A 22,524-nucleotide genomic window follows, 5' to 3' on the forward strand; every position below is an offset into this window, starting at 1 on the left:
ATTATGTTCATTGCAAAATTTATTTATCATAACTTTTTTCTGTGTTCCATGTGTGCATAGTGTCAAAACTAAAGAACTCTTTAGTTTGTTGTACTTTTATGTTAAAAGGGCTGTTTCAGGACAGTGCAATCGTTTATTTTGGCCTATTCTATTGATTGACTACCATAGGCTAGTATGGATTGGCTTTACTGATAAAAAAGCAGAGGTCTTATTGAGTTGTCTGTTTGAACATCACTTCAAAAGATAATGTTTAATCTATGTTGCAACCAAGTTACACAGACACGTATAATATCAAGGATTGACTTCAGTGTAAAAGAGGGTGGGGATACAGGCAAGGCGGAGTTTGGCTTCAATTTATTAAATGCCCACATAGGTGCAAATATTAGCAAATGCGACTTGGGCACAAGTCTCTTTCTCGCCAGCGGCTCTGGGGAAGAAGCATCTCATACCACCTCTTGATCAGAAAGAGCTGAACAGCACCTCAGGGCCCCAAACATGACTCGGATTTTGTCTGTGTTTAAGACAGCAAAGGCAGGGGTTCTCAATGCAGCAGCCCATCGTTACCGGGGCTTTTCCAAAGCCGGCGTTCGGCTTATGAGCGTCAAGGTATTAATCTATGTTCTACTTGATCCAACAATTTTTAAATACTTTTAGCTTATATTATACAGTATGTGTGTTTTTTTTTCTATTTGCTTTGATTAAATGTATTGATTGTCCATGCCAAGCAAAAAAGGTGGAAAATATACTATATACTATATCATATATGGGTATCTTAACCTGAAACCAAGGCAGAGTAAACCTTATGCACTTTCCTACCACCAACCCATGTTTAATCCATTTAACATTTCATACATTTTTTTTGCAATAATCGAGAATGGATAACACCTCATTTTATTATCAAAAATATTCTGCAGTATAGGATTTTTTTTTGATATTGCTGTGCCTATAGGAGTATGAGGTCTTTAGTTCTGAAAAGTATTAGACTAGTAAGTACCTTACCAAGAGTGAGTTGGCTCTGGGACCAATTTTGATTTTCTTCTTTGTGATTTGGCCTATGGCTGAATGTGAAGAGAAAAAGCTGCCGCATGCCGGATAAATCACTTTTTTTTATTGTAAAAAACATTAACAAGCGTGGCAATGATGGAATTTGCCCTAGGGTCACCCCAACTAATGCATTTCACCCAACTTGGCTTAGTTGAAGAGTCAGGCTTAGTCGTTTGGTTGATGGTAATTCACAAGCAGCATAGGTGTGCGCAGCCTATTGCATTAGGGTGTGCACCTCAAAGCTCCAACACATATGGGTGTGTGTCATATTTATTTCCTCTTCCCCGCTCTCCATCCTAAAGTAATGGGGGACCCGGGCAGCAGAAAGAGGCACAGGAGGGGTGGCGGGGTGGCATATATTTTCTTCCTCTTGCAGCTGAATGTCACCGAGATGGAGAGGAGGAGAAGCCTACTTTCAGCTGCTGCAGGAGGAAAATGCAGATGGGTTCCACTAAATTCCACCCCGTCACGTCTCCTGTCCAGGCTATGGGGGTTGCGAAGGAATGATAGTGGTTTACCTATCACCTGCCCTCGATCGTCAGGTAGCTCACAATTGCCAGGTTGCCTACCCCAGGATAAGGGTGTGCCCAGGCACACCTGGCACACCCCTTGCACACACCTATGACAAGCAGTGAACTTTTTTTAATTGTATATTAATGGGTTGAGCTGTCACAAACAGATTTTATATAATCCCTCTTACAATGATTTAAATCTCTCGCTAATGACCCAATTGAACATGTCCATTTTCTTGCAATAAAATACATATGTTTTGCTTCATGGAAATGCAATTTGAACAGAATTTCCTTTTTCTTTTGTAGCTAGTTTACAGAAAAGTACGGCAGGTTTGTGCAGTTTAGAAAAAAGGGTTATTTAGCATTTTTTTTGTGTAGTCATAAACAATAACTAAACCGATTTCAATAGGTTATAAATGCACAAAAACATATATATCGTGCAGTTTTGTGCATTTTAACGACAGGTGCACAAAGGAAAATGATTATTCTGAATGTTTCTCCAATACGCTTGCTTAAAACATGAGTGTATGCATATTTTACGCATTATGCAAAGTAAGAGAAATATTCAAAATAGGGATTTTCCATGGTTCCATGCATTTAAAATCCACATAAAACATGTTTCTGCTTTACATATAGGTGGAAGAGCAGTAAAATACCTCTACATGACCCAAATTAAACTGACAGCATTACTTTATTGGGTTAAGTGTGGCCAGGCGTAAATTGTACACAAAATGTAAACTTGCTTGTTCAGTGAAACAGTACAAAGAATAATGTTGCTGTACCAGGTGCATCCATTCAGATTTAGGTTGTAGGTGACAGGCTACTATGGGTTAAATGCACCGTAATGTTCTTTGCATTAACATTCAGAAAATCCATAAATTAAGCACAAAGCTAGGATGACACTTGTAAGGTATGATTTTTTTTTCCAATAAATCAACTAAAATGTTGTAAACTTATCAGGAAAGAGGGTATAACATAGACAAACAAGAGCAAGGTTGTTTTGTAGCATTCAGTATGTGTCAGTGTTAAATCCCCTTTTTAGCTCCAATGTTTTAAAGAAAGATAGCTCATGCATTTTTGTGCATACATTTAGGTGACAGGTGAGCCATTGTATATGTCCTGTCTAGGTAGAAAGTGCAGACATGGCAAAAGATGGCTTCATGATAAGTTATCTTTCACGCTTAACCACTTGCCACCCAGGCCAATTCTGACATTTTTCTCCTACATGTAAAAATCATAATTGTTTTTGATAGAAAATTACAAAGAACCCCCAAACATTATATATACAAGGGTGTCAAACTCAATTTCATCGTGGGCCGTATCAGCATTATGATTGCCCTCAAAAGGGCCGGTTGTATTGGTAAGATTAGATGTCCAGCGCATTCCCCTCCCCTTACATTAGATGTCAGGAGCCACCCCACCATCAGAAGTTGAGTCTCCCACTCTCGCTTACATCACAGTGCACCCCCTTACCTTATGCTGCTGCTGGGAAGAAGCTGGATGCATTGCTTGAAAGCAGAAAATAGGGGTCTTGAAAAGGACTAGAGGAGGGCTGGAGCTCTCCAGCAGCTGCTGAAGAGGTGCAAGGGCCACATGAAATGGCCTGGAGGGCCGGATTCAGCCCGCGGGCCTTGTGTTTGACACCTGTGCTCTAGAAAATACAATGGCGGTCATTGCAACTTTTTATTTTGCACGCTATTTGCTCAGCAATTTTTCAAACGTGTTTTTTTATGCTTTTAAAAAAAAACTGTTACGTTAGCCCATTTTTTTTACATAATGTGAAATATGAATTTACGCTGAGTAAATAGATACCTAACATGTCACGCTTTAAAATTGCACACACTTGTGGAATGGTGCCAAACTTCGGTACTTAGAAATCCCCATAGGTGACGCTTGATTTTTTTTTTACTGGTTACATGTTTTGAGTTACAGAGGAGGGCTAGGGCTATAATTGTTGGTCTTGCTCTTCTTTTTTTAGTTTGACACTTAAAATCAAAATGATCACCTTTATTCCTTTTATTCCTTAACATCCCTTGTAATAGGAATATGGCATGACCGGTCCTCTTTACAGTGAGATATGGGGTCAATAAGACCCCACATCTCACCTCTAGGCTGGAAAGCCTGAAATAAAAACAATAAAAAAACGTTCTCGGCTTCCCAGCCGAGGCGGCACCATTTGTTTGAATGCAGAGGCCGGGTGTGACATAACATCACGCCCAGCCTCCGAATGATCATCTGGTCCGCCGAAAATCTCTATGGTAAACATCCAGGGCTGGCGGATCCTGTCTTTGGCTCACCGATGGCAGCACCGGATGGTGGGGGAGTGTCCCCTCTCGCTGCCCGTAAGAAAGATCAAGCAGCGGAATAGCTGCTATGATCGTTCTTACGGTGTAGGGAATCGCCCACTGAAAAAGCCTGTAACTGCAGGCATTATTCAGATATATCTGCACAAATTCGAAGACGTCATAGGACGGACGGCGGGCAAGTGTGGTTAGTGCCCATGCACACTGCTTATGTCTTTCACACATGGCATTGTAGTTATTACAAAAAAATTGGTGAAAAGTAACCATCAAATATTTAACCATTGTATTTAACATCAACAGACTACCAGCATTCCATTCTGCCATGGAATCTCTTAAAAAAAAATTGTATGGTCGATTTTACTCGCTCATATGTCATATTAATTTTTAAACAAATTCTTTGAATTATATTAAACAAAATATTTATTTGAATCATTGAAAATAATCTTGCAAATCATTTAGGCATTAAGAGGTTTGAAAAAGATATGTTCTACTGTGAGGCATCTGGTCAGAGTTCACTGTCATTCATCACCCAATGACTCCTGTTGAGGTCACAGTGAGATTTTATCTCAGATTTACTTGACACAGCACTCTGGGAAGAGGTCAAGGACAGAACATAGCAAATATGCAAAAATGCAGAATCAGGCAGACAAAATGTAGATGATATAGGTGAAACATCTCTTGATTTATACACAAAGAAGCAACATCGATGCAAATGACTTTAAACACTTTTTTTTTAAAGATCTGAATTGTCCTCCCAGTTTGTCTGTTGGATTAAAGTGGTACTAAGCCCCAAAGCAAAACTTTTATATATTGCAGATTGCCAATTATTAGATGTGGTGGCTGCCTTAATTTTCTTTTTTTTTAGGCTTTTTCCCTTTATTTTTAGTTGTTGATCCAGCCACTAACTATGTTATTTTTTTAAGTTTATGTAAAACCTTGACCCCAAAAGCAAAAAAAACTGTTGTTGTTTCTGCTTAAAAAGTATAAACTGGAGTTTGGATTTAATTTATTAGTCAAGTCCATCTAAATCTGCTAGTGCATCTAAAGCCTTGTACACCCGGTCGGACTTCAAACAAACTTTTCCGTGGATTTTTGTCCAAAGGGAGTTGGCCGGGCACACCCATAGCATACACACGGCAAGACTTTTCTGCAAACTTTCCCAAAACTTTCCCAACATCACATGTTTTTTCTGCTATTTTCTGCTCTTTACTGCCACCCTTTGGTCAACTTTCTGCTATTCAACTTCTGCTATGCACCGTAGGACTTTTGTTGCCGAAAAGTTTGTGTATGGGGCTTAAAGCCTCATACACACGGTCGGACTTTTTGACAACAAACTTCAAATGAGTAGGTTTTCAAAAAAATCTGACCGTGTGTACGCTCCATCGGACAAACTTTTTCGGTTTTCATCAGACAAAAGTTCGCTCTGCAAACGGACAAACTTTTCGGCAACAAAATTCCTACGGTGCAAAGTTCTATCGTGTGTACAGAAGTCCATCGGACTTTAGTCCAAAGTACAAACACGTATGCTCAGAACCAATGTTAAAATCAACCAACAATAGTAGAAGTTGACCAAAGGTTGGCGGTAAAGAGCAGAAAAGAGCTGAAAAACCATGTGATGTTGGGAAAGTTTGCTGAAAAAGTCCTGCATACCAAGTTCACGGCCAACGCCCTTCAAACAAAAATCCACTGAAAAGTTTGTTTGAAGTCCGACCGTGTATATGAGGCTTAACACTACACTCTCTGCAGATTGACAATGCTGCTGTCCATAGGAGTCTTTGTCCCTGACCATTTTCGAATAATGCAGCGACTGAAAAAAGCATAGATGTAAAGTGTCCCATTGGAAACCAAATGGACTGTAGTGTGTTTCTGAAAAAAGGAAAAAGCAATAAAAAATGCATTGGTGTGAACTAAGCCTAATGCCGCGTACACACGGTCGTTTTTTGTCTTGTAAAAAAAACGTCGTTTTTTTCTCATGAAAAAAAACAACGTTTTTCAAACTTCATTTTAAAAAACGACGTTGCCTACACACCATCGTTTTTTCAAAATGCTCTATGAAAGCGTAGTTACGTTCAGCACGTACAACGGCACTCTGTTCACTTCAAGCTTGCGTCATAACTTGCTTCTGAGCATGCGCGGGTTAAAAAAAAGTCGTTTTAAACGTTGTTTTACCCACACACTATCATTTAAAATGACACAAAAAACGACGTTTTGAAAAACGACATAAAAAATTGAAGCATGTTCGAATTTTTTTTTTTGTCTTTTTTCAGAAGACATAAAACGACGTTTTCCCCACACACGGTCATTTTAAATGACGTTTTTAAAAATGTCGTTTTATTTCATCACAAAAAACGACCGTGTGTACGCGGCATTAGACAGGAAGTGTGTTACTGGCAGAATCACCAGGTGAAAAAAGCCTAAAAATAAATAAAATAATAATAATTATACAAAATTGAGTGGTGGATGGGTCTTTCATTTAAGATAAAGTAGAAAAAGTGGGTGGAACTCCGCTTTAAAATTCTGGTTTTGAGTTTAATAACGCTTTAAGGGGACTCAGAATTGGAGTGAACTTGAATTTTCCAATGCTATTTAATCTATCTATGTGATCTATAGTCTTTTGGGATTTATGTTGGGTTTAAAATAAATATCTCATTGGCAACTAAACATTATTGATTCAGAGGAAACATTCCTGGCAATAAGAATGAGGAGAATTATTCCCCAAGTTAGTACTCTTTTTGTCATGCAAGTCACATGTAATCAGAATGATAAATAAAACGATTCTCTCAATTTTCATATTTTTTTCCTGAATGACCTTTAGTTTTCCAGTGTTATGTGTCAAAGGAGAATCATATTCCCGTAAAAAAATAAAAAAATGCACATATGAAAAATGCAACATTGCATCTCTCCCAAAAGCATAAAAATGTTCCAGTACAGATACTGATATCAATTATAGCACTTTTCTGGCTCCACATATTGGGCTGTTTACTTTGCAAGAGAAGTTGCAGTTTACAAGGGAATTTTCCCCAGTGTTTAGTGAATGTGATGAAAATTCACTTTGCAAAGAATACCCAATCACATGCAAGGAAAATAAAGTATTTTTGCTTGCACAAAGATTGATGATAGAAGTCAGCAGAGCTTCAACCCGTTTACAAAGCTCTGGGGAAAATTCCCTTGCAATGTGCAACTTCTCTTGCAAAGTGAACATTCTATTTGTCTTTTGTAAATCAACCACGTTATCTCAAGCATTTTCTCCATATCTGTATGTAATCCACCACCACTTTAGGGCCAACACTCACTCTCAGGCCTCGTACACACGGCCGAGTTTCTCGGCAAAAACCAGCAAGATACTTGTGTATTGCCCTAAAGAAGTGATGGAGGAAATGTTTAGACACAGCTTTAATCATATGGACTGTTTTGATACACAGAGTTGTGCTATTGACATCAGAATTTGTAGTGGGATATTTTTTTTTAAGAGATGTGGTGTTTGTGAGGCCCTAGAACCATTATATATACAGTGCCTTGAAAAAGTATTCACACCCCTTGAAATTTTCCACATTTTGTTTTTGTTACAACCAAAAATGTAAATGTATTTTATTGGGATTTTATGTGATAGACCAACACAAAGTGGCACATAGTTGTAAAGTGGAAGGAAAATGATAAATGTTTTTCAGAATCTTTTACAAATAAATATGTGAAAAGTGTGGCGTGCATTTGTATTCAGCCCCCCTGAGTCAATACTTTGTAGAACCTCCTTTCGCTGCAATTACAGATGCAAGTTTTTTTGAGTATGTCTCTACCAGCTTTGCACGTCTAGAGAGTTGCCGCATTTATTGCGTATAACACGTACCGTAACTTTAAGAGGGAAGTTTCAGGAAAAAAACTTTCCACAAACCCCTGCGTATAACACACAGGCACAGTTTACCCTCTATTTTCAGGGTAAAAAAGTGAGTGTTATACGCCAATAAATACAGTATTTTTTTTTGCAAAATAGCTCTGTTAGATTGGATGGCGAGCGTCTGGGAACAACAGTTTTCAAGTCTTGCCACAGATTCTCAATTGGATTTAGGACTGGACTTTGACTTTGGCCTTTCTAACACATTATTATGCTTTGATCTAAATGATTCCATTATAGCTCTGGCTGTATGTTCGTTGTCCTGCTGGAAGGTGAACCTCCGCCCCAGTCTCAAGTTTTTTGCAGACTCTCTAACAGGTTTTCTTCTAAGATTGCACTATATTTGGCTCCATCTATCTTTCCATTAACTCTGACCAGCTTCCCTGTGCCTGCTGAAGAAAAACATCCCCACAAGATGATGCTGCAACCATCATGTTTCACGGTGGGCGTGGTGTGTTTAGGGTGATGTGCAGTGTTCGTTTTCCGCCACACATAGTATTTTGCTTTTAGGCCAAACAGTTGAACTTTGGTCTCATCTGACCAGAGCACCTTCTTCCACATGTTTGCTGTGTCCCCCACATGGCTTCTCACAACCTGCAAATGGGACTTATTATGGCTTTCTTTTAACAATGGCTTTCTTCTTGCCACTCTTCCATAAAGGCCAGATTTGTGGAATCTACGATTAATAGTTATCCTGTGGACAGATTCTGCCACCTGAGCTGTTGATATCTGCAGGTCCTCCAGAGTTACCATGGGCCTCTTGGCTGTCTTGGTAGGTTTGCAGTTGTGCCATACTCTTTCCATTTTTGGATGATGGATTGAACAGTGCTTTAAACTTTTCCACAACTTTATCCCTGACCTGTCTGGTGTATTTCTTGGCCTTCACGATGCTGTTTGTTCACTAAGGTTCTCTAACAAACCTCTGAGATCTTTACAAAACAGCTGTGTTTATACTGAGATAAAATTACATGCAGGTGGACTCTATTTACTAATTAGGTGACTTCTGAAGGCAATTGGTTCCACTAGATTTTAGTTAGGGGTATCAGAGTAAAGGGGGCTGAATAGAAATGCACGCCACACTTTTCAGATATTTATTTGTAAAAAAAATTGTGATGTTCTATTTGTCAGCTATCAGGGCTAAAAGGAGATGTACAGCCAAAGTTAATTTGGCTGTACTTCTCCTGTGGATAACAGGAGTGCAATAGAAACTGCACTCCTGTGACCCGTTTTAAACAGACAGCACGCTGAAGTCTGCTGTCTGCTGACATCACAGAACCAGTCCAGGCTCAGGGCAAGATCGTGACACTGGGATCGGGATCCGCCCACATGCTTGTACCGGCACCCGGCTCAGCCTCTCAGCAAACTGCTGAGAGGCTGAGTCGGATGCTCCCACCCCTCCACACCCCAGAGAGGTGACTAAAGGTCACCAGCTCTCTACTCAGGGAGTTGTGAGAACCAAGCGATCAGCAGTGTTAGATCGCTCGGGTCTCAGTGTTAGGACCAGCAGGGGACAGATGCAGCATTAGACTGATGCCGAATCCACGTAGGTAAGTCTAAATCTGCAAAAAACCCCATACTCTTTTAAAGCTGGACAATTGTATGTTGTGCACTTGTGAAAATCTATTTGCACCCTATTAGTTGTATGTTGATTGTTCTGCTTTTTATTTGCTACTTTTGGTGTGTTGGCTATGAACAAGAGGTATGCTGGTGCCCTGTGAGAATGTTTTAACCTCCCTGGCAGTATTCCCGAGGTGTGTGCGAGCTGTCATCTTGCTCGATTCACACAGAGCCCGAGTGCCGCCGAGCTCCGTTCCCTGTGACGTTGCGAGGGGCGGAGATCGGCACCAATTTCAAAAAAGTAAAAACACAGTACACATACAGTACACTGTAATCTTACAGATTACAGTTCTGTATAAAATAATTACACATCCCCTTTGTTCCTAGTGGTCTGTCCAGTGCCCTGCGTGCATTTTTATATTATAAATACAGTTTTTTCTGCCTGGAAACTGAAGATTGTCCATAGCAACTAAAAAGTGTCCCTTTATGTAAAAAATGGTTTTAGACAAGCTAAAAAACAGTGATAATAAATTAGAATCACTTGCAAAATTGAGCGATGGCAATTTGGCAACTGAGCAAATTTCTGTGTTTTTGATTTGATTACATTATCGAATAATTTTTATTATTATATTAGTATTTGTTATAAATATTTATAGTTATTTATTATATTATAATTTATGATTTTGTGTTTCAAACTTTATAATACCCGGATGTCTACTAGACTCTTGTTTGGACAGATTTAAGTGAGTTATTCCTAAGAATTGCAGGCCTACAATATAAAACGCCAAATTTCCATGCAAAATAATGGCACCGCTTTCAGCACCAAAAATCTAACATAATCCTACCACCAGGGAGTTTAATTACGATGTCGGAAAAAATTGTTCAAATAAGATCACTTTTGTGGCTAGTAGTACTTGCTAGGGAGATTTGTATTGTATATGTCTATGTAAAGTTGAAGCATTTTTTAAACATAGCGAAGAGGAAATAAATTTGAGTATAAAACATTCGTGATTTTTGCTAGCAGAAATTTAAAGTTAACCTAAAAATAATGGACAATAATATACCACTGAATAAAGTGGTCTCCATTTATGAATGGTATCATAGACAGCAGTATTTTTGACACATATATCTAAAGCATATATTATGCTTTAGATATATGAAGATGTCATAGCTGAGTCATAAATATTTATCACGGAAAAAAAATTACACACAATTACCAGTTTTTGCCCACACACGATCATTTTTTACGACACAAAAAATGTCATTTTAAAAAATGACATAAAAAATTGAAGCATGTTCGAATTTTTTTTTGGTCGTTTTTCAGAAGACAAAAAATGATGTTTAGGCCACACACGATCATTTTAAATGACGTTTTTAAAAATGACATTTTTTTTCATCACAAAAAGTGATCATGTGTACGGGGCATGAGAGGATTCGCCATAGGACTATATGGAAGAATCACTTAATCTGGTAACCAAGTTATCGTAATAAAGACCTAAATATGAATTAAATTCCTGTGCACACTAATGAAAAGTCTGACACCAATGCTATTTATATAGTAATGTTTTCATATATTGTTTTCATCCTAAATGTTTTACTCTAACTAAACTTTAAAAAATGTAATGAATGTATTTTTCTTATTATTTACTAAGGGCCTATTAAATCAAATACACTATAAACTTCATACTATTGATTGTGTGTTCCATTTAATGATTACACTTGTTCTCTTTAGGCACAAACTGCTAATTTAGTGTTGGAAGATGGCACAAAAATCAAAGGATATTCGTTTGGGCACCCTGCATCGGTTGCCGGTGAGGTTATATTTAACACTGGATTGGGCGGGTGAGTAAAACCTAAAATTCTTAATTTTATTTAAAAAAAATGTTTTAAATACTGTATATTGGAACTGACCATACAGAAGCCTACATTTCCACTTAATTTAAGAGATTACTTTTTTTTCCCAGCAACACTGTAAATCGTTTTCTTTATCATTGTAAAACAAGTAAATATATTTTAAAGGGACATAACAAGTATAAAACAGTCTATCATAGGAAAGATCTGACCAGCCTTCCCTTATGATGTTATTTCCTCCTTCAAGTGGAGGCACTGATCATTATTAAGTGGATGTGGATAGATGTTCTTGTTGGACCTATGGAGATAAGAAGTGCATGAGCAGTGCTGCAGTGGGTAGTTAGCATGGTAACAGTAAGGCGAGATTAACACTGACCTGTGTTTTTTTTTTGTGCTTTTGCAGTCACTGAATGCAGACAATTTACGTTTAAAAGTTTATATTATAGTTTTACACGATTAGAGAATTAAAGAATATAACACATGGACAGTCTTAAGCAATGGCAATTACAATACCAATTGCAAACAGAGGCCAAAGAACAATTCCTCACTATAATCGGAAGCCTCATTTTAATATATAAAACAATTCCAAGGAAGGCTGACAATAGCAGACTTGCAACCATAGATCCATATAGAAGAGGCAGAAACCCCCATAAGGTTGAGATAATTGAGAGAGAAGGATAAGAACGCGCCACAGAAGGAGGTTAAAGGAGAGGGAAAAGAAGCAGAGAAAGTAAAGGGTAAACCAAGAGACCCAGAGATCACAGTCCGAACTATCGACTAGTAATTACAATTGGACCCATTCATGAACCATAATCCAGGAAACCTTATGTTTCAAACGGCAGATGGAAACAGAGGATGAGTGAGTGAGTGAGTGAAAAACTTGTATAGCGCTACACATGGGAACTGAATCGCCTCAAGGCGCTTGGTATCCATTTCCTTCTATTTTTTTTGCCTTCAGAATAGGTGGGTTTTGTCCTTGGACTGCAAGGATGACTTTCAAGATCCCATAATAGTGGATGTAAACCCTAACTGAACCCCATTTACTTTGCCAAAGCAACCTTTATTATAAGCATCAGGAAAGGGGGTTTTAAGACTATTCTGTGATGATGGCCAACATCCCTAAATCACAATTCTAAGCAAAGATTGAATTCCCGCATTGAGTGAGACTGAAAACAATAATATCATAAAATGTATACATTTTATTACAATTCATTAAAAAAGAAGGTCATACATTTGACATAAAAAGTAGAAGAGTAAGCACAAAGTCATACAATACAGTGGTCTGTTATACAGTTGTTGGAATCAATATATGCAGAAGAAATATCCAACATGTTTCAGAGTCAAAATAACTCCTTCTTCAGGGAAAAAAATCTTCAAATATTGTAGTATGATCTGTGATAAACAAATCACATATTTTTTTTGTAAATTGTAATAAAATGTATACATTTTATGATATTATAATTTTGAGCCTTTAAAGTCACACCTAATGGGGGAATTTAATCTTTACTTAGAATTATAAGCATTAGAAGCCATTTTTTTTATATAAAATGCTGTTTTCACAATAATTCATTCTTTGTTGCATGTCAGGGCTGCTAATCTCAAGCAGTCTCATGGCAAGTATTTCTTGTCTACATACCGTGGGTCGGTGTCTTAATCTGTGGTGAGGGGCATGCTGGGATCTTCCGTCGCTGCTCCTGCCTCACTGGCAGGAGTGACTGTGTATTCACTGCATATCTACCGTTTCCCTGACTCCGTTTATCAAACTCTGCCTTATCTCTGCTATTTACTGCAGCTAATAATCACTTTCTCCTCTAGGAAGCTATACTCCCGCCCCTAATTGCTCTCCTTCCCGGGACACTTTACCTTCTTCCCTGTTACTATTGTCTGGCTCATCTCTGCTCCACCCAGTCTACACCTCTCTCTATGTTTCCTGCACGATCATCACAGTAAGGGCTAATTTACACTTGCTTAAACATGGCTTTGGACATGCTTTGTTAAAGCTCTCGGTGACTTTCTGTGATACTGCACGCTTTCTACACTCGTAGAACTTCACCTAGGGGCTGAAGTTCTTAAAGAGGTTAAGGCAAAGAGCAGAGGGCCCATCCCAACCAGCAACTCCTGTGGGGGTAGTGTTACATAAACACACACTTTAAGCATGGTCTATGCAGCTAAATTTAAAACTGGAGACAAAATCCTCATTATAATGCATTATATTATTTAGGAGATATGAAAGCTGCAGATTAAAAAAATATTGAAAATTACATTTGAAATTGCTTTAATGTGCTTAAGTTCATTGGGGAATTAGTACTTGGGTTTATATATACTCCTTGCACTAAGATGCAAACAGATCCCTCCAGAACAAGGTATAACAAAATTGTAATGCAGTTCCCATGTTCAGATGAATGTGCTTTATTTTCTAGACAGAGATGTCAGGTCTATTCACTCTTCCAACCTTGTGTTTCTAGATATGTAGAAGCTGTGACAGATCCAAACTATCATGGTCAGATTCTCACTCTTACCAACCCAATAATTGGAAATGGCGGTGCACCCGACACCAAGGCCCGAGATGCCTATGGCCTCATGAAATACATAGAGTCTGAGAATATCCAGGTAAAAGGCCTTGCCATGCTTTCATTTTTTCCCCCATTTCTATGTACTGTATGAACTTTCTCTTTAAATATTTGTATTGGCCTGTTGCCAAGATAAAAATCAATAATTGACACACTGTAAAAACGTACAGTCTGGCTGATTTTCCACTGTGATCATGCAAACTCTGTATGTCTACTGTGTACAGGAATTAACATGAGAACTTTGTACTAGATATGGTCAGTTGCAAGGTCAGTTATATGGGTAAACCAAAGAAACAAATGGCTCATCAGTATTCACTAGAATGTCCATCTACAATGCAAGGGCTTTATTTAGACATCATGTATACCTAATGCCCTTTTGCACAAGCTTCACTCCCTGTATTTTAGGTGAAAATATACTGGCTGTCTTAGTGCCAGTTCACACAGGGGCGACTTGTCAGGCGACTTAGCCGACTGACAAGTCACACTCCATTCTGTATAATGGAAACATTCTAATAGGAGCGACTCAATCACTCCGATTTAGAAAAAGGTTCCTGTACGACTTTGGGTCAACTTCTGGGCGACTTGCATTGACTTCAATACAAAAGTAATTTTGCAAGTCGCCTCTGAAGTTGTGTGCAGATGGCCTTGCCGAGTCGTGCTGCCCCAGTGTGAACCGGCACTTACATTCACATCTAATTTCTAATTGTACAGACCAACAAACAAAAGAAGATATTTTATGTTTCTTGAATTATAGTGAGTATTCTGACTTTTCTTAAGTTATCCTGCACACATGTCCCCCTCTAGTTTGCTTAATTTGGTCAAAAAGAAAAGAAAAGAAATTATTACAGTTTGTAAATTTTAAAGCTTGTTACCTACCTATAGGCTTGCTGCCTATGTTTCAACAAACCTGAGTATGGCCTCTGAGTAGGGATGGGCCGAACACCCCCCCCTTCCCGGTTTCGGTTCGCTCCAGAACATGCGAACAGGCAAAAAAAGTGTGCGAACATGCAAACCCTATTGAAGTCTATGGCCTCGTACACACGACCGAGGAACTCGTTGTAAATGAAACATCGTTTTCTTCGACGAGTTCCTTGTTGGGCTTGACAAGCTTTCTTTGCGTACACACTGTCAAGACAAAATCTCGTCGTTCTCAAACGAGGTGACGTACAACACGTACGACGGCACTATAAAGGGGAAGTTTGATTCCACTGGCGCCACCCTTGGGGCTGCTTTTGCTAATCTCATGTTACTGCGTGTTAAGTAAAAGTTTGGTGAGAGACGATTCGCACTTTTCAGTCTGTTACAGCGTGACAAATGTGCTATCTCCATTACAAACCCTACTTTTACCGAAGGCGCGCTCCCATATCATATTTTATTCTGAGCATGCGTGGGTTTCTAAGCATACACACAAACGTGTTTCTCGTCGTAAACCAGCCCGACGAGAAACACGACGAGGAAATTGAGACTCCCGACGAGGAAAAAAAGAACTTGTTCGTTCTCAACGAAAAATATACACACGACCGTTTATCTCGGCAAAAAAGCTCTGCCACCAAGTTTCTTGATGGATTCTGACGAGGAAAACGGTCGTGTACGAGGCCTCAGGGACACGAATATGAAAAAGCGCTCATTTTAAAGGCTTATATGCAAGTTAATGTCTTAAAAAGTGTATGGGGACTCAGGGGACATGTATCAATGCAAAAAAAGTTTTTAAAACTACAGTTTTTTTAGGAGCAGTGTTTCTAAGAATGATTAAAGTGAAACAATAAAAATGAAATATTCCCTTAGATATCGTGCCTGGGGGTCCCCTTAGTCTGCCTGTAAAGTGGCACATCTGTCTGTGTTTTATAGTCCTGCAGCAAAATGAGATTTCTAAAAGAAAAAATGTAATTCAAACTTGCTTGTGGCTGTAATATATTGCCGGCTCCCAGCAATATAGATACAAATAAAGGAAAAAATGGCATAGATTCCTCCCCCAGGCCATTTGGGTCTGGTATGGATATTAAGGGGAACCCCATGCCAATTTGTTTTTTTAAAACAGTGGGGGGAGGGGGGTGCCCCAAAAATCCATAACAACCCCTTTGGGTCTGGTAGAGATTTTAAGGGGAACTCCACTCCAAAATGTAAAAAAGAAATTGGTGTAGGCCCCCCGCAAAATCCATATCAGACCCTGAGTTGTGCCTGTGTGGTATCCTTGGTTGTGGACTGCTGCTTGTCTTAATCTTCTTACCCCGACCCAACAATGCAAAATGCTTTCTGAATTTAGTCCATTGGAGAGCTTGTACCCTGAACACAGTCCGGAGTACAAACTATCTATAGGATTGACTGAAGTTATGCCATGACTTCTCATCCAAAGTAATACATTTACAGATCTTGCGGTGAGTGGCACTGCAAAGGCAGAGCAATTATTTCCTAAGTTCCTCCCCTATACCTGTACTACCACTCTGCAATCCCATAAATACACATGTTGTTTATTGCATTCTAGACACCTTCATAAGATTTAATGTGGCGTGCAGGCCCAAGTTGCTAAAGAGCATTGTGGCAACCACACTGCAATAAATCTGTAAACACACAACACTGCAAAATGCTGCAAAATACCCATTATGAGTTAATCTATGCATCGCTATCACTTTAAATATCCTAATAATGCCAGATTAAAAGTAACAATACCTTATATATGTGTTACTGGTAATTACTGATAAGTTTTCTTTTTTTTTCTTAGGCATCTGGTCTGCTGGTGCTCGATTACAGTCATGAGTACAATCACTGGGGGGCAGTCAAGTCACTATCTGAATGGCTGCATGAAGAAAAGGTTTGTATCAGATCCTCGCTGGTTCTCAGGGGGAGAAATAAATTACATATAGTTAGTATATGTACTGCACCACTTATACATACGTGATCTGCAAAGTCCTTAAAAAACATTCATGTTGATCCTGCCAGCAAAATCTACATAATGCAGCTTTCTTTGATAGTGGGGCAATGATGCAACACTAACCCTGAAATTAACGCAGAGTTGCCTCTCTAATATAGGCTTTGACTGCCTGCATTACAGTGGAAGGAAAAAATGTTGCAGGGGTGAGAATATAAGTAGTGTCACTACTGATTCACAAGCTTGTAGCTTGTCAGTCGGCACCTGACCACACCTAGTCCGGCACACTACTTTCTGGATTTAGAGCGATGTCTCTGTAACTGAAACCCTCCCACTGTGAGCTGCAGGGCCTGGGAGGGGGAATGCGTGAGATGAAAATAAAAGAGGATTTTTGTTTACTTTATTAGCCTTGTGCTTCATATAGTCACTGGATTTGGTCCTTATACAGGAGCCTTTATTTGTACTGCATATATAAATATTTCTATTCTATTTTATGTACAGCACATTAAAGCGGAGGCCCGGGAAAAATAAAAATAAATTAAAAGCCAGCAGCTACACATACTGCAGCTGCTGGCTTTTAATAATAGAACACTTACCTGTCCTGCAGTCCCTCGATGTCAGCACCTGCAGCTGATGTTTCCATCAGCTGTCGAGTGCTGCCGCCGCCATTGTGGGTGAGGAAACCCGGCAATGTAGCCTTTCGGCTTCATGCTGGGAACCCTACTGCGCATGTGCAAGGCCCTGCTCCTCTCTCCTATTAGCCCGGCGGCCAAGGGAGGAGGAGGGAGCCCCGCGGTGACATCACTGCCACGTCACAGCCGCGGCCGGACTCCCGGGAGTGGGAAAGAATACCTGTCAAAGACAGGTATCCTGTCCTCCCTCCCCACGAAAGGTGCCAATTGTGGCACCGGAGGGGGGGAGGAATCAGATGTGCAGAAGTTCCACTTTAGGGTGGAGCTCCGCTTTAAAGACATGACACATCAGAAAAAAAATTGTATTTGCATTTAAGCCCTGGTTCACACCAGTGCAGCTCTGAAGCCAACTATCAGTGCAATTTCACATGTGGCTTGCTGACATCTGTGCGACTTTATTTAACAGATGTCAATGCAAGTCACACTGAAATCGCACAGAAACTGTGCAGGATCCTTTTTCAAATATTTAAATGGGGTGCGACTTTTCATGCAACTTTGAACTGCAAAGTCGCACGACAAGTTGCACTGCTGGGGACCAGGACTTATTGTAAAGGATAGTGGGTGGAGACAAGGCAGTCAATCTTTTTTCTGTCCCAGTAACCAACTATATACCCTTAACAATTGTTTTTTAGCATGAAAAGAAATGACAGCCTTATATTACAAAGACATTTTTTTCAAAATTGTATTGTGCAGTTTTTACACTTGTTAGCCAATGTCAGTGCAATATCTATCTTTGTATGAAGTGAAGTTTGAGAAGCAAAAAGAAGGCATAACTAGTCAAGATCAATAGAAATAAAAGGTTGGCCACTGAGTCACTGGGCATCACAGCCTTCTTAAAACAGAAGGTATTTTAATGCAAAGTACATATCTACAATATATAAATAAATAATTCTGTGGCTACTCTTTGTAGGTGTGTTACGGTTAAATATCCATATCCAACAATATAGCAATTGATTTTATATTTGCAACAGGCAACTTGTACAACATTGCCATCTTGTGGATATTCAGTTTTAATGCAACATGTCAGAACTGCACTAGGAATAGAGCATACATTTTTTAAGGGCTTAATTGTAACACAAATATTAATAAGGTATTTTAATTATTCTCAGTGTTGTTGCACCAATCTTTCTCCCATTATCAGTATAAACAAAGTCCAATAAGCCTTTCAGTTTGCACATTGTTGCAATATACTAAACAACGGTAGGACAAGTAACAGCAGAAAGTCTGACAGACTTTTTCCATCGGACATTCCGACCGTGTGTATGCCCCATCAGAGTAATTCCATTGGAAATTGCGATGAATTTCATCAGAGTTTAGATAGAGAACATGTTCTCTTTTACTCCAATGGAATTCCGTCGGAATTCCGATGTGATTTGGTGCGGGCAAAAGCCTGATCGTGTGTACGCAGCATATGTTTTCATAAAACCTAATACTAAGTCTCCATTCATTTTAACACATTTTTCTCCCTATTAGGTTCCTGCACTTTGTGGGATTGATACCAGAATGCTTGCAAAAAAGATCAGAGACAACAAGGTACTTTTACTTTTGCTTATTGTGTCTAGCACTAACGAATGCCAATAGCACATATTTAGAAATTTGCAGTTCTCAGACACAGATTGATATTTTGAAACATTTCAGCTCCTTATAAACCCACTAATTCTGCCAAGAGGAAGTGCAAAATGTACAATGTGTCAACCTAAAAATGCAAAATAACATTTTCTAACTGTAATAAGAAAAACAATAAAACATGTACAATGCTCTGTGTTATTGGTATTCAAAAAAATAGTTTCAACGTAAGGCCGCTGGAACGTTTTTTTCAATGGAATCTGGAGATATAGTGAAGTGGGGATGCAGGCATATTTATTTTAATGCATATAGCAGGAACAATCTGTTCTACTGCCTAGGACCAGACAGGGCTGGACTGGGACAAAAATTTGGCCCTGGACTTCATCCAGACCGGCCCACTTTAATTCAATAAAATGCTGCCCCCCACCCCCCCCGAAAAATCACGCCCACCAAAAGGTCCCTACATCCATTATTGTGCATCATGAGAGGGTGAGAGAGAAGGGAATGAGAGAGAGAGGGAGGGTTGAGGGAAAGGGGGTGAGAGGGGGTGGATGAGAGAGGGGGGGTGAGTGTAAGAAAAAGAGAGCGAGTGTAAAAGAGAGGAGGTGAGTGTAGGACTGAGGCGTTTTTCAGGCACTTTTGGGCTGAAAATAGCACCTGTAAAGTGCCTGAAAAACGCCTCTGCTGCAGTCCCAGTGTGAAAGCCTGAGTGCTTTCACACTGAGGTGCTGCCAGGGCGTTAAAAAAAGTCCTCCAAGCAGCATCTTTGGGGCTCCTGCCCATTGAAATGAATGGCCACTGCTGCTGAAGCGCCTGCAAAGCACTTCAGCAGCAGTGATACACGGGCGCATTTAACCTTGAAATTGGCTGCTAGCGGGGGTTAAAAGCGCCTGCTAGATGCCGAATAGTGCAGCTAAAACGACAGTAAAGTGCTGCTAAAACTAGCAGTGTTTTACCGTCTATGCCCACCCAAGTGTGAAAGCAGCCTAAGAGTTAGGGAGTGAATGAGACAGAGGGGGGAGCTTAGAGACAGAGAGGGGGTCAAAGAGACAGAGGGGGGGTCAGAGAGACAGAGGGGGTGTCAGAGAGACAGAGGGGGGGGGGTCTGAGAGACAGAGGGGGGTCTGAGAGACAGAGGGGGGTCTGAGAGATAGAGGAGGGGTCTGAGAGATAGAGGGGGGGTCTGAGAGATAGAGGGGGGCTAAAAGAGGGGGGGACTGAGAGACAGAGGGAGGGACTGAGAGATAGAGGGAGGGACTGAGAGACAGAGGGGGGGACAGAGACAGAGGGGGCCTGAGAGAGTCTCCGTTTAAAAAAAAAATATGTATTTTTTTTAAAACGGCCCACTGAGCCATCGGCCCACCGGGAAACTCCCTGTAGTCCCTATGGCCAGTCCATCCCTGGGACCAGAACATGTCAAGAGAGCTTATCAGGGCTTTCAGATGGGGTCTTGTCTTACAGCACTGATTGCAGGCCACTGTTAACAGCCCAGGCTCTAGTCAGGTTAGTAAAAAAAAAAAAAACCTGTAAGACACTGTAAGCATTTTATTCTAAAAGTTTTCACTAACATTAGCCACTTGCTTCTATCATTTAGTTTAACTTTGTTACTAGGAGTCCTGACTTCTTGCTGACTCTACTACTGTCCTAGCTAAAACCTAGAATATGGGTGCTTTTCCCTAGATAATATATATATATATATATATATATATATATATATATATATATACATATATATATATATATATATATATATATATATATATATATATATATATACAGGGCTTTTTTTCAGCAGGAACGCGGGGGGGGGGGGGGGGCGCAGTTCCTGCACCTCCAGCGCTAGTGGTCTATTGTTGCTGAAGAGGTCTACTGTTTCTGGTGCGGAATCTATTGTTGCTTGGGGTGGGTCTTATATTGCCGGGGGTCAGTTGTTGCTGGGAGAGATCTACTGTTGAGGGAGGGGTCTATTGATGCTGGCTGTGAGAGATCTGTTGTTGATGACAGGAGTCTCCTGGGGTTCTATTGTTACTGGCTGCAGGGGATCTATTTTAGTGCTTTTCTTGTTATCATTACCGAATTCCATAATAATACTTGGTTCTGTATTATCTAAAAAAGGCAGTACTGGGAGGTGGGTAGGGGGTGAAACCAGGGCCGATCCGCCCTATAGGCTCACTATGCAAGCCGCTTAGGGCCCCGCTTCTCAAATTTAATGTGACATGTCATTTTGCTTAGGGCCCCAGGGATGTCAGGATCGGCACTCAGTGAAACCAAGGAATTGTGCTCGTAGGTGGGTAGAGGCGGAGAAAAAAGGTGACTCAGAAAGGGGGAGTTCCTGCAGCTATTCTCTAAGAAAAAAAGCCCTGTATATATACTGTATATATATATATTACATTAATAGTATTAGGGTTGCCCCGATACCGATACTAGTATCGGTATCGGGCCTCATACAGAGTATTTGCGCGAGTACTTGTACTCGCGCAAATGCTCCCGATGCCTAATCCAGATATTTTTTTTTTTTTGGAGTGGGGGCGGAGAGCGGGCGGAGAGGGGGCGGAGAGCGGGCGGGAACCGATCAGAGAGGAGACTGAGGGGGCAGCGAGGAAGGCGGAGTGGAGGCGGAGAAGAAGTCGGAGAGAGGGCGGAGAGCCCCAGGTATGTATAACATCACACTGGAGGAGAGCTGCTGCCGCTGCCGCCATCTAGCTGTTCGGCGCTCAGGCCAGGGAACATAACAGCTTTCATTTGAATAGCTGCTGTTCCCTGCCGCGCGTCGTCATGGCCCCTCCCCCTTGTCGGGCACTTTTCCCAGGATTGGACAGGTGATCTGTCTATCAAAGTGCCCGGACAAGGGGGAGGGGCCATGACGACGCACGGCGGGGAACAGCAGCTATTCAAATGAAAGCTGTTATGTTCCCTGGCTTGAGCGCCGATCAGCTAGACGGCGGGGGAGACATGGCTGCATATGGGGGGGAGACGTGGCTGCATATGGGGGGGAGACGTGGCTGCATATGGGGGGGGGAGACGTGGCTGCATATGGGGGGGGAGACATGGCTGCATATGGGGGGAGACATGGCTGCATATGGGGGGGAGTCATGGCTGCATATGGGGGGGAGACATGGCTGCATATGGGGGGAGTCATGGCTGCATATGGGGGGGAGACATGGCTGCATATGGGGGGAGTCATGGCTGCATATGGGGGGGAGTCATGGCTGCATATGGGGGGGAGTCAGGGCTGCATATGGGGGGGAGTCATGGCTGCATATGGGGGGGAGTCATGGCTGCATATGGGGGGGAGTCATGGCTGCATATGGGGGGGGGAGACATGGCTGCATATGGGGGGGGAGAGACATGGCTGCATATGGGGGGGGAGACATGGCTGCATATGGGGGGGGAGTCGTGGCTGCATATGGGGGGAGACGTGGCTGCATATGGGGGGGGAGACGTGGCTTCTTTTGGGGGGGGAGACATGGCTGCATATGGGGGGGGAGACATGGCTGCATATGGGGGGGACACAAGGCTGCATTTGGGGACACATGGCTGCATTTTAAAAAAAGTATCGGTATTCGGTATCGGCGAGTACATGAAAAAAAGTAACTTGTACTCGGTCCTAAAAAAGTGGTATCGGGACAACCCTAAATAGTATGAATAAATTAATAATAATAATACCTATAATA

General features: G+C 40.9%; 1 protein-coding gene across 1 annotated transcript in view; it reads left to right on the forward strand.

The window, feature by feature from the left end:
- Window positions 1-390: 390 nt before the first annotated feature.
- The window catches only part of CPS1 (carbamoyl-phosphate synthase 1), a 147,482-nt gene continuing 125,348 nt past the window's right edge, over window positions 391-22,524 (forward strand). Inside the window, exons 1-5 of the mRNA XM_040357458.1 lie at window positions 391-606; window positions 11,038-11,147; window positions 13,622-13,766; window positions 16,446-16,535; window positions 18,758-18,817. Of these exons, the coding sequence (XP_040213392.1) occupies window positions 496-606; window positions 11,038-11,147; window positions 13,622-13,766; window positions 16,446-16,535; window positions 18,758-18,817 (516 nt within the window). The 5' untranslated portion in view covers window positions 391-495. The remainder of the gene's footprint in view (window positions 607-11,037; window positions 11,148-13,621; window positions 13,767-16,445; window positions 16,536-18,757; window positions 18,818-22,524) is intronic.

The sequence above is a fragment of the Rana temporaria genome, chromosome 6, assembly GCF_905171775.1.
Source record: "Rana temporaria chromosome 6, aRanTem1.1, whole genome shotgun sequence".
Classification (NCBI taxonomy): domain Eukaryota; kingdom Metazoa; phylum Chordata; class Amphibia; order Anura; family Ranidae; genus Rana; species Rana temporaria.